The sequence below is a fragment of the Microplitis mediator genome, chromosome 7 (genome assembly GCF_029852145.1).
Source record: "Microplitis mediator isolate UGA2020A chromosome 7, iyMicMedi2.1, whole genome shotgun sequence".
Lineage (NCBI taxonomy): Eukaryota > Metazoa > Arthropoda > Insecta > Hymenoptera > Braconidae > Microplitis > Microplitis mediator.
This window is the reverse complement of record NC_079975.1, coordinates 22587305-22601070: the sequence shown is the minus strand read 5'-3', so window position 1 is coordinate 22601070 and position 13766 is coordinate 22587305. Positions and strand designations below refer to the sequence as shown.

At 26.6% G+C, this 13766-nt stretch overlaps 1 protein-coding gene across 26 annotated transcripts in view; it reads right to left on the bottom strand.

Moving 5' to 3' along the window:
- The window catches only part of LOC130672066 (WD repeat-containing protein 48 homolog), a 98827-nt gene that overhangs the window by 43340 nt on the left and 41721 nt on the right, over positions 1 to 13766 (bottom strand). For 12 of the 26 annotated variants that reach the window (XM_057476292.1, XM_057476295.1, XM_057476304.1 and 9 more), the window contains exon 2: positions 7703 to 7765. In XM_057476292.1, the coding sequence (XP_057332275.1) occupies positions 7703 to 7765 (63 nt within the window). Of the gene's footprint in view, positions 1 to 7702; positions 7766 to 7970; positions 8008 to 11460; positions 11608 to 13766 lie in introns of those variants that run through there. The other 14 variants (XM_057476293.1, XM_057476305.1, XM_057476311.1 and 11 more) reach the window with 8 other exon arrangements.

Here is a 13766-nt window from a genome sequence, read left to right as displayed (position 1 = left end):
TGTTGAGTTATTCCCAACAGAAAATAAATTACACCGATTTAATAGGGGGGTCCAAAAATAAATTTTTAGAAACTTTTTTATCTTTGCTGACATGCATTTTTTTTTTTTGATAATATATGTCAAGTTCAAAATATCTATAAAATAAATATAAATAAAGTGACCTCATGATCTACAAAAGTTAATATCATGGAAAAATTTTTTTTCGCTTCCGGCTGTGATAAAAAAAAAATTTTCCCAAATTAGATACGATAAGAAAATTTTACAACTAAAGAACAAAATTGATATCAAAGCTCCCGATATTAAGGAAAACCCGAAAAAAACTGTGCGTCAGTACAGCTCTCGAGGTGTGCAAAATTAATAAATCAGTCGACTTTTTCCGGTAATTATTTATAGTTCAGGTAATAAACAATTGATGCCATTATCATTATCAGCAAGAAAAACCGTCCATATTTTCCTTATGCAAAAAAAATAAATAAATAAATGAAAGAATGACGTGTTCGGAAAATTAGTCAACGTGAGTTTGTCATCAGACATAGTATAAAGTGGTCAATTTACCGAGTTGAATCAGGTTGTCCGTCTTTACATATTCATTAAAAATGCGTTACTTAAATAATATATGACATTACTCATCCGTATTCCATTTAATCAAATAAACAAAATAATGTAATTTATGTCCATTTCGTATTAACTTCTCTAGAAATCTATTAGTTATTAAATTATTTTTACAAATAATTATGCGGATTTATGTAAATAGTAAAGTGATAAATTATAACCACGGGAAAATAAAATAAGTTATAATATTTTATCGGTTGAGAAGCAATTAATGTTTATTAGTTACATGGTTGCAGTGCACGTGTCTTGTATTTATCTAGTCGTGACTTCATGTTACTGTCGATAATGCAATCAACTGCTGACGTATCCCTATATATATACATATATATAACTTATTGTAAGTACATATAAAACTTCAAACCATATCAATGTTTTACGGAACGATTAGTACACATTTTACAATCAATATACTGTACAAAGTTTAGTAAATTTTTTTGTTAAAAAAAAATCATTATCTATTTTATTAATCATTAATGGGTCGGTAATGCAACGTTTAGAATTTTTTTAAATTCCAAGAAAATTATTGAAATTCGCGCGGGAAAAAATTTGATTTTGATAAAACACGAAATTATGAAAATTTTGTAAAGAAAAAATTTTTAATTTGAAGTAAAAAAAAATTTCAGTAAATAATTTTTTTTCTTTGCTTGATGACCCAATAATTGAATAATATTTCATATGACGCATAATTATAAGATATGTGATTTTAAAAAAATATATGATTGATTTATGTATTTCAAAAATAAATGTATGCTAAAAATTGTGTTAATTTTTTTTTTTTTTTAAATTAGTTATTATTTTTGCTGAGTATCATATTCATATTCGCATAATATACTCGACGGTTAGAAACTGTAATCACGTAGTCGTGTTGACGTAAGAGCATGATATGCTCGTGGGCAAAACATTTTATAAGGTGTAATTAAACAGTGGGAGTTACATTTTTTTTTATTGTTATTATTGTCGTTATTATTGTTATGATTATTCGATAGATTGAGGCAATCAATAAAAATTTAATAATAATTGTAACATTCTTGAGGGGGACCACTAGTGTGAAATTTTGAAAAAGTCCCCACACAAAAAAAATATATATCCGGATATATCCGGGCAAATCTGCATATATGAGACATATATTTATATATATGTTGTATATATGCGACATATTTCAGATTTGCCCGGATATATATTTTTTTCGTATGGGTCAATTTTGTTTTTCTTTCATATTCCGATAGTCTGTAGCTTCAAAAATAACATACGAAAATTTAAAGTGCATATGTTGAATAGTTTTTTTGAGTCACAGCCATCTGAACACGCAGAGAATTTTACGGTATTTTTTGCATAAAAAATTTATAGAAAAATTACTAGTCATAGTAACATGAGGATAGTATGGAATTATTGTACACAGAAAAAAAGAATTTCTGGGCACAAGAATTTTTTTGTATTTTAAATTGAACACAAAAACTTTCTTGGGACGAGAAAAAATTTATTGGCTCAAAAAGTTTTTTCTTGCTCTGAGAAAATTAATTCTCGCCGTAAGGAAATTTCTGTTTTCAATTCATAATGCAAAAAATTTCTTTGGCTGGGAAAAAATTTTTTGTGTCAAGAAATCCTTTTTTTCTGTGTACAAATTACCGATACTGTAGAAATTTTTAAAATACATCGAACAGAATTTCAAGGTGCATTGTAATTTTGACAACGCAACAGATAAAATTTATACTAACTGCATAATAAAATTTATTAGGTTAAATCAGAATGTTTAGTATGCAGTTGGTATAAATTTAATCTGTTGCTTCGTCAAAATTACAATGGACCTTGTAAATTCTCTTCGATGTATTTCAAAAATTTCTACAGTATCAGTAATTTGTACAATAATTCCATACTGTCCTCATGTTACGATGACTATCGTAATTTTTCTATAAATTTTTGATGCAAAAAATTCCGTAAAATTCTCTGCGTAAAGCAACTTATCGGGTGTCGAAAATACATTTTTCAAATTTACTGCATCTATAACTCGAAGACAAATCATCCGATATATTCTACTACGAACCTCCAGTTTTCCGATCGAATCAATAGTGTAATTTTGCCAGGCCAAAAATCATGAAATTTTCGCGAAAAAGTTGAAATTTTTTTTTTAAACTCCACCATTTTGTTAATTTCCAATTTTTTTCTCAGCCCGAGGGTAATGGTACAGAAAATACTTTCTAGTTTAATAAACTTTTTGGTTTTTTTTTTATTTCAGGCCGTGAAGGTCGCTACAACTGCAGCAGTGGACTTTTTTTTAGCGTTGGGAGATTGTGAATAACTCGCTGAATTTTGAATTTGTTTGTCCAAAAATTTTATCTTGTATTCACTATATATTCACAAATATATCCTTAAAATATTAAAACATTCCATGCAGTATTTTTCTTTAAAAAAATTCCTAAAAACCACCTTTTTTTTGGCGGTCACATTAGTCCCCTTTAAATTCTAAATCACAATTTTATTTATTCTAGATTTCAGGGTTTGAAACTCGTTTAGTGTCTTAAATATTCAAATTATCAAAAAAGTCGAAGAATCCTTTTTTGTAGCTCTTTAAATTTTGCATAAAAAAAGTATAAGTGGCTTTGTGTCTAAAATTGATATTTAAAGCACTAGGAGCTTTGGGAGATTTTTTTTTACTCAGCTCTCTAATTTAAATGATTGTTATTATGTTTAGATTAAATATTGCGCTCAAAGTATCGATGTATCGAAAAAATTGTTTGAATCTTTTTTGTAGCTTATAAAATTCTCTAAAAAAAAGCTCTGATTACCTCCGACTCAAAAATCGATATTCAAGTCACAATTTTCAAAAATAGATAATTTTAGAAACAAAAAAAATGTTTATGTATTTAATATTCATTTTTATATAAATTTATTTTTATAGAAAGAATAAAAATGAAAAAAAAAATTAATGAAAATAAAGTAAATAAAATTTTTTTTTTTAAATCATTAATAAAATTAAACAAATAATAGAATAAAAATGAAGTACCAGCTTAAATAAATATTTAAACAATAAAACAAAGTTAATCGCAATAAATTGATTAAATAAATCAAACATGCGAGAAATAAATTTTTTAGATTGACCACTCGATTTGACGCTAGGTCAAGGTTATTTTCGATCGCAAGTCCAGCCTTATACATTGAACTTGGCCAAACAGTTAAAAAAATATAAAATAATAAAATAGTAATTACAAAATAAATAACATGGATCATAAAAAAATAATAAGCTCGAAGACCGTAGAACAAAGACGGCCACAATATAATTAATCGGTCAACGTTTTTTTTTCCGGTTTTTCCCTGACCGCTAAAATTTAAACGCCGCTCAATAAAAGTGCATTGTGGGGGTAATTATTATTATTATTTTAATTGCGCGCTTAAGTATTTAATTGAACAAAGCTTAACTATGTCCCAAATAAATTTAAAGCCAGTTAATAATCACAAGCACGCGGTGATCACGTTAACTCAATTACTAAAAAAATGTTCACATAAATATATGTGTATATTGTCATATACATGTCTTGCTATTTAGAGTGATGTCATAAAAACGACGACAATATCCAACGACGACAAATATCTACGACATTGACATTGGCAACGTCATTGCAAACAAAATAATGAAATTTATTTTGGATAAATACCAAAAATATTTAAATTACTTAAACATTTATACAAATTTATAACTGTTTCCAATTTTATTATTTATTTTTAAACTCAAGCTACTTTTTAATCATTTTTATTTTTAATTAAAAAAAATTTTTCGACTTGGAAAATTTGTTTTAATTATTAATAATTAATTAGAAATTTTTTTCTAGTTATCGGTACTTACAGATATTTTTATTTTTAAAAAATTTTTTGGATTGAGATTCAAATTAGGAAAAAGGGGGCAAAAGGGGGTACCCCCAAAATTTTATAAAAAAAAAATTTTATTTTTAATATTGATAAAAAAAATAAAAAAATTTTTTTTTTCCTCTCCATCCAATAATTGTGTAAAATATAATTTTTCTTTATGTAAATTACTTACAAAAAAATTTTATTTAATCAAATTTATTTAATATCCAGAAATTTTTTTTTCACCTTTTTAGGGGGTACCCCATTTTGCCCGCAAAAATTGAAAATTTTTTTGTTTTAACAGCAACTGAAATTTTTTCTATTTACTTTGAATATCATTAAAAACAAAAAGATTTAGGGTAGAAGTAGCATTTGTGGCCACTGCTCCATTTTTGGACATTTAATACTTTATTTTAAATAATGAAAACGTATTAAAAAAAAATTTCATTGCAACAGTGTCATAAAAATATCTTCAAACACATTTAAAAAAATTAATTATGTTGTTGCGTATTTTACAAATTATTTTATTCAAAATTTCTACGTGGCCAGAACTGGCCCTTAACCCGTCAGCACTCCCGTCAGCTTTTCGGTATACTTTACGCCCGTGATGAGAGTTTTGCTCACGCTTAACGCCTAGGCATCAAACAAATTTTTTCAAATTTTAAGCAAGAAAATATTTTTCATAAATTAATCACTCTATGTATTATAAGAATAATAAATAATAAATAAATGATAATTGTAATTTATTGACGATTAATAAACGTAATTTAAACTTTAATGAATTCAACCGAATAACTTCGCAGACTGCCGAAGGTAGACGAGCAGTCACGAGAGTAACCGAACGTAGAATTTTTTTACTTACGCCTTTACGCCCGTGATGAGGAAAATGCTCACATTTTTTGAGGAGCATAAAAAAAATTTTTTTTATAATTTCTATGACAACCGAACAAATTTTGTTCAAGCGGAATCTGAAAATAGATAAAACTATTCAAAGATAGAAAAAATTTCAACTATTCGTTCCATTTGAAAAAAAAAAGTTATTCATGTTTAAAATCGAGCGTGAGCAAAATGCTCATAACGGGAGTGCTGACGGGTTAAGTGGCCAAAAACGATACTTCTACCCTAGCGCATTTGTCTTCGAAACCTTAGTATTTTCTTAAGTATCCTGCTTTGCCCCCCCCCCCTTCCCCTATTAATAATTAATGTCGTGGTAATTTTTATTTTGAATTAATCATTCAAAATTGATCGTAAAGAATATTTTAGAATTTTAAGTGAAGATAAATTATATTGATTTATTATTTTTTTTGGGAATCACGTGAGAAAAGACTGTTATATTGGATAACAGTTTCAGAAAATTGGCATCAAGCCTGGGCGAAACTGCTGCATATTGTCTGCGTGTTTGGCATTGGAAAATTACAAAATTATTGTAATAGTAAGAAATAGTGTCAGGTGAGTCCTGTTGTGATCTCAATATTTTCTATTCTGACGTAATTTTACCTCATAAACTTAAATTTTTGTTTATAAAATAAGAAAATAAAACTACACATGGATTTGAATTGGAATTTATCAATCGGTTTTTGGAAATGGACTTAATTTTCTTAATATATTTTATGATTTGAAAAATTTCTTTTTTTTTAATTTAAATTTTTCGTTATGTTTTTGAAAAAAAATTCAATATTTTGGAGGTGGTTTCATAAATGAAAATTACAAGGGGCAAAATGGCGCAATAAATTTTTCTTAGGCCGTAAAACGGGACAATATCATGGGATTTTGGGCCACTAGAAATTTTTTGGAACAAAAAATTTGAATTTTGAATTCTTTTCAGCGGGACTCAATTTGCCCGACATTAAAAATTTGATGAAGCCGCACTGCGGAAATTTTTTCTGTGGGTCCTCTCTCATGTCAATTAAATTTTGCATAAAAAATTAATAATTATAAGTTTTTACGGACAACGAAATAATAAATAAGAGGTTCAATTTTCATTAGCAGAAAAAAAATTAATTAAATGAATTCTTTGTTAATAAAAATGATAAATGTCACAAAAGCATGAACGCGGAAGTCTAAAGTGTGAAATAGAGAATTGTAATCTAAAAATTTTATTGCTGACAAACGAAGAGTAAGAAGCAAAAAAAAGATACTTTTTAATATTTACAGAAATTTAAATAAAAAGGCGCATGATCAGAGATTATAAAGACGGTTATTCAGTTTCTAGAAAGGACGTTGGCCAGACTATACCCATTTGTTGGGTCAACTTTGTTGCTAAGCGGCTTCAACTTGGAGGCCAACCGTTATGGTTCAAGTCATTTCTCACAGCTTAAATCTCACAACCAACACACATGCTACTAATATTTCAAATGGTAATTTTTTTCACGTTTACTTACACCAGTCTATTGAACAAAATAATTCAAAGCCTATTCAAATTTATAAATCTACAGTTTTATTTTATAGCCACGTAACCTCATACTTCAATCACTTTTCAACTCTTCCCATATAAATAATTAATTTTAAATTTTATTTAAACTCGATTCAATTATTTCATAATTTCGATAAATTCTACTCCCACATTTCGATAGGAAAAATTTTTCCTTATTTATTTAATTATTTATCAAAATTAATTAACGCGTCAAATATCACAAATTTATAATAATAATAATTTATATATTTATTATTATTATTAATAAAAAAATATTTGAATAAGTAGCAGCTGTGTAAGTGAATCTTATAACGATCGTTTAATATAAAAAAAGGTCAAAGGACAATTGAAAGTGATAATTTTAAATTAAATATTTCGACATCGAACATTTCAATAAATCTTTTTGTACTAAAAAAGAATAATTATGTAATATATATACACTTATATGTATGTGAATATGTAATTATATAAATTACATTCATTACTCGAGTTAAAAAAAAAAATTTCCTAAGTAAAAAAAATTATTAAAAATAAATCGGTCGGTAAGGCAGAAAATCTGCCATCCCACGATTGGTAACGCAGAAATCTGCAGGAAATAATTTATCACTGATGGTAAAGGCGGAAGTGATAAATTTTTTAAGCGATTGTCGGTAAGGTTGAGGTGAAAGTTACCTAAGGTCGGTAAGGAAGTAATTTATGGGTACAAAACTCGGTAGATAAAATTTTTTTTGAAAAATTCACGACGTAGAGCGACGTCTGGTGACCAGTTATTTTTTGAATAAATTATAAAATGTTAATTAATTTATCAATGAACGATTAATTGAAAGAAAGACTCACCCGTTTTATTATCTTGAGACTTGACCCCATTTTCCACGTCTTCAGCGGCTGTGGAAAATGCTGCTGTAACAAAAAAATAAATAAAAAATTTTAGATTAATTATTAATAATTATTAACAAGACAGATATTAATTATTTATGAACGGAATGTAAAAAATTATTATTAAAAGTATTTCGAAGGATTCGGAATGAATTATTATATAAAAAGAGGATACGAGAGATGAATAAATGAATATAAAAAAAAAAAAACTAGTAGACGAAAGTATTACGTGGTAGCCGGAGAATTTCCATTCTTAATTTATATCGACAATTATCTGAGTAAATACTGAGTAGAGAGGAATATTCAATAACGAGTATCACAAGTTTAAGGTGCGAGTGATGGTATAATAGTGAGATGACTTGAGTCTGGCAACTGAGATAAGTGAGATGAGGTGACGTATTTTATTATCTTCTATAATCGTTAATTTTTAATTATATTCCGTTATTCTAATTTACATTAATTCAGATTTACACTTGATAACACGTGTTCTGATATATAGTATTAAGTAATTAAAATTTTTTTTTTATTTAATGACAAGAAAGAAACCTGATTAATTTTCTCTATTTAAAATTTTTGTATTATTTTGAATTTATATAAAAGCGGTAAAAAAAATTTTTCAAAATTTTTACTGAAAGTCAAAGATTCCAGACGGAAAATTCCTATGGGCAAAAATAACCCGTAAAATCTTATAGTGAGACTATGACGCGGAATATTGTTTAGGAAATTAAGCCTTGGGAAATTATTTTTACGGTAAATGAGATCAGTTAAAAACGAATTTGTATTCGTATGAAATATATAAAAAAATTAATTACGTAATTCAATGACAGTTTGTTAAAAAATAATGACAGCTATTGTTATATCTTTATGATCGGATAATTAACTACAATAATGACACGAGATAATTCGCTAAGAATGGATTAATAAAGCGTGCAACTGACAAAGACCTTAATAGAAAAATAAATACAATAAATAATTAATAATTTTAGTAAATAACTAAAAAATCCAAGGATAGTTTCATTTACTACATATTTGACTGTAAAAAAACGGTGTTCATATGAACTAACACCGGTGTAGCGATGCTACTTAGGTGTTAGGTGTCCAGATTACTATACCCCCCTCCCTGCTTATAACTTTCCCCTACTCCAACTCAACGACCAATTAGAAGTGTTCATTAACCAATCAAATGACCCTTAGGCCTACACCGTAAAAAAGTGGTGTTAAAATTAACTAATTCCGGTGTAGCGGTAGTACTTAACAGTGTTAACACGGTGTACATAAAGAGTAAATTAACTGCGATAAGAGTATGAGGACGTGAGTACAAGTGTCCTAAGATATACAAAACAGACAAAACATTAATATTATTTCGTTAAAATTACGGCAGCGTTACAATTCTACTTACAACATCTCTACTCAAGGGAAGTAGCTACAATTATACTCACTCATAACTTTACTCAGCTACAACTTTTCTTATGTATTTTAGTCTATCGATAAAATAGCAATTCTTTGTGAGTAGAGTTGTAGTTGAGTAAAAATATTACTGAGTAGAGTTAAACTTCCCGAGTCAAAAAACGAATTTGGATTTAAGTCTCAAAGTTCTCAATGAGGTTTTTGAGGATCAATTTATAATTTTAAGATTGACAATATTATAGAAAGTTATCCTAGTTTAGTCCTCAAAATAGTAGTTACGACCAATTTAACCACTTTCAGGACTAAACTGGAATAACATAATCTGGATTAGAGCCGGGGTGAGTAAAAATAACTGTGAGTAGAGTTGAGGCTGAGTAAAGTTGTGAGTGAGTATAATTGTAGTTACTTCCCTTCAGTAGAGATGTTGTGAGTAGAACTGTAACTGCCAAAATTACGAAATTATTGTTAATTGAGATAAAAACAATTTTATTATCTATAAAACAAGAAATGCCACTTTTATTAAAGCCGCATATAAGAGACATATATTCTGGGATTTTTGCCCGTATATATCCCGAATTTACACTTTTTCCGTACGGGAACTGAACAAACTGCTGAAATTTTTGATCACTTGTAAAATCAAATATTTCAGAACAATATTATAATTATTTTCATTACAACTATAATGTTTTTCATAGGGTATAATAACTGATTTAAAAATGATAAATTATTTTATTTTATTTTTCTCCCTAGTTTGCAGAAATCGCAATAAAAAAATCTGTTTTCCATATTTTATACAATAACTTTAGCATATAATTGTGAGTATTCTTTAGATTTCTCAAAAATTTTTAAATTTGTCGTGTCATCAATTTTTTAAACAATACAATTTTTTAGATTAATTTAAAATCGTGTCTAGATCAACTTGATTAAATTGTAAAATCACAGGGAGGTGGACAGTAATTCAAAAATTAGAATTGAAGAAGTCCCAATAAAGGGACGAAACGTCCAATTTATGGTCAAAATGAAATTACAATTTTTGATACTCCAGAAATAAAACAAATTATTTAACGCTGCTTAACACCAGGAAAAGTTATAACACCGTTCTCGGGGTTAAATTTAACACCAGGGTAGGGTGGACTTATACCGGTTTTTTTTTACATTGCAATAATGTTAATTATATGAGACAGTGTTCAAAATATGGTTTGTTTATTACACTAATTTTGGAGCGTATATCCGGAATTATGATTCAGTTATCAACAATACAAATTTATTTACCAAGTAAATGCATAATTAAATAAATAATTCACATAAGTACAAATATATATAGCGAAGATGATCCTTAAAATGACTGATGTATAAATAAAATATAATCGAGTCATCCAGAATTCCTTTTTAAATTCAGCTCAAGGATACGCGATTACGATCTGTTGTTTTTTTATTTAATTTATACGAGTACTAAATAATAAAAAAAATTAAAAAGCGATAATAATAACAAATAGTTCTCACAGTGTGAACTATTAGATCAGCAGAAAAACGTATTTTCATGTTTGATTTAAATCATTTATTGTAATTAGTTGTGAGTAATGAGTCGCGAGTAATGTAAAAATAATTAATTGGTTTTTTTGTTCTTTGTATACATATGTGAACAGTACTATTTAATGAACAAACAACTTTGTATAATTGACAGCTTACATTATTTATTGTATTGTAATTCAGAACCGTTTGTTATTTCAATTTATTCATATTTTTTTAATTATTTAATATTCAGAGGATTGATTATTTTTTTGGTGTAAAATATGAGTAATAAATTTTGTAATTAATGTAATTGTTAAATTAGTATGAAATAATTTAAAAAATTTTTTGATACTGACCCATTTTCTTATCAATTGAAAAAAAAATTTCATCGCAAATCAAAATTTGTCATATTTTTTTTAGATTCAAAAAACAAATTTTTAAATATATATGATAAAAAAAAAAATGTCCCCTTTCTATTCCACAAATTAAACCATTCAAATTTTAATTAGTCGAATTAATTAGTAAATTTTTAGTCAAAAAATTACGTAATAAATTTTTTTTCTCAAAAAAATTTTCCCAAAAATTTATGCTAAAATTTTTCTGATTTAAAAAAATCGTAATTTTTTTATCACGAATTCCAAAGAAATCTTATATTTTTCATGACGGATTAATTTAATTAATAATAAGAAAAAAATAAACTATTAATTTTTTTTTTTTTATTCAATTAAATTAAATTTTCAAAACGTCAAAGGTCACGTTTATTTTCCGTGATCAAATTACAATAAGTGGAGGATACATACCAATATCTCTATACTCAATCGAGGATTTCAACATATTAGCTTATATACTGGTCACGCTATTGTTTTATAAACCCACGCACATAAATTAATACCGACAATAACAATAACAAAAAAAAAATTATAAAAATGCAAGAGAGCGACAAATGGAAAATAAAAAAAAATTAATCACAAACTAGAGATCACTAAAAATACATGATATTTTTATTTAATTATTTAAATTCTTTTCACTGTTGGTGACTATTAATCACCGCGTCATCTCTCAATTTCGGTATTGAAAAAGAAATAAAAAAATTTTAATTTTTTATTTGATACTATTACTTTTTTACTATCCCTCATTCCACACAAAAATTTATTTTTTATTTTTTCTTAACGTTTAAATTTTTTTTTGAATTTTTTTTTAATATTCAAACATTAGTAGTTAATGTTCTGCCTCTAGCTGACGAAGTAGACAATTAATCACTTTTCAAAGCTGTCTATTATGACCTATTGTAGTATCAGAAATTTGTACTTTCCCACTTTTTTATTTAAATATCACGTATTTTGCCGCCAGCCTTTTTTATATCTGAGTCGTTAATGAACACAAATTAAAAAAAAAAAATATTTACTACTGCACGTATAATTTTTATTTATATACAATAAAATACCGACACTAAATAATTTTGAAAATTTAATTGTGAAAAAATTTTTTCACTGAAATTTGTGAATGAAAAAAATTTAACTGACATTGACATAACTTTTGAAAAATAGTTTTTTCGAATAAAATTGTACTGAAAATTTTCGTATCACAAAAAAAAATTAAAATCAGACGGAAGTTAAATTCAAAAAACGTGCAAATTATCACTAAATTTTGAATTCAAAAACACAAAACATTTTTTTTCGAGCCAGTTATAATTTCGTAGACTTCAAATAATGAAAAAAAAAATTAATCAACTGTTTTGTTGAGTAAAAAAGACCAGTGATATTATTTAAAAAAAAAATGAAAAAAAAATTGTTTTGACGTGCGACAGCAGACTGATGATAAAAAGAATCATACAGTAGATTTTATACGTTGTAAATAGAGAGATAGAAGAGAAACGTATTGTAAGATTTAAGATTAGATAATAATTAACTAAAGAGGAACGCGATGTCCTTCGGCTTGTCGTTCAACGAGCACTCGGTATCAGGAAAATTTTCGAATTACATGGATAATATATATCCATATATATATATATATGTATGTATTTGGGTATATATATATATATATATATATATATATATATATATATATACATATATATATATATATATATATATATATATATATACATTATGTTATATCCGATATATTATATTCGGTTTACTTTAGAATATTATGGTGATTAAGTCACTGTAAGTAATAGTGAAAATCCGGAAACGCGAAATTATTAATATAATTTTATAAGAGATGACATGTAAATATATATATATATATGATATTATATACATGTGTATATTTATGTAAATATTTAGAAGGGACTATACGTAGATTATTTTTTATTGAAATGTCATTGAACTATCGGTACACTTGAGTTTACTTTAATCACTCGCATTACTTGGGGTCTCTGTAATTCCTTTGCAATTGCGATAAAATAAATCATTTGTTTTTTTAGTTATTTTTATGTCATATGAGATATGAGTAAGAGAAAATATATGTTGTGTTCTACGTGGGAATTTTTTCGTGTAATGACGTTTGATATTTAAAAGAAAAAAAAGTAATGATTGTTTTGTTATTTTTTTTCATAGTGGGGATTTTTAACAACTTTTTATTAAGCTATTAGGTGATGGAATTTAATGAAAAAAAAAAAAATAAAAAAATTGGGAAAAAATTCTGACGTGGATTCGAACTCGCGAACTTAAAATAGAAGAAACTGCAATTTAAGAAATATGTTTGAAATTTGAATATTTATAAGTTAGAAAATATTATGAAATTGGAGTGGAGTCAAAATTTTAGACATACTTTTGGCTGAAATTCAAAATTTTTTGATTACTTATATTTTTGATGAATCAAAAAATTTAATTATCGAAATTATGCACTTTTGAACTTGAAGTTTAAATTTTTATTTTTAAAGCTATACGGAAGTTGGCGCCGATTTTGCGCTCAAAATTTCGGAAGCTATAAAAATTTATATGATTCTCAATTAGTTTTTGGAAAGAAAATTTTTGAGTTAAACTAAATAATAAAATAACGTCAATTTTTTAAATTTTGAATTTTGGTGATGACTAGCAGATCCCGCCCGCGTCGTGACTCGCGGGGTATTCAAAAATTGCATTTGAAAACGACAATTTTG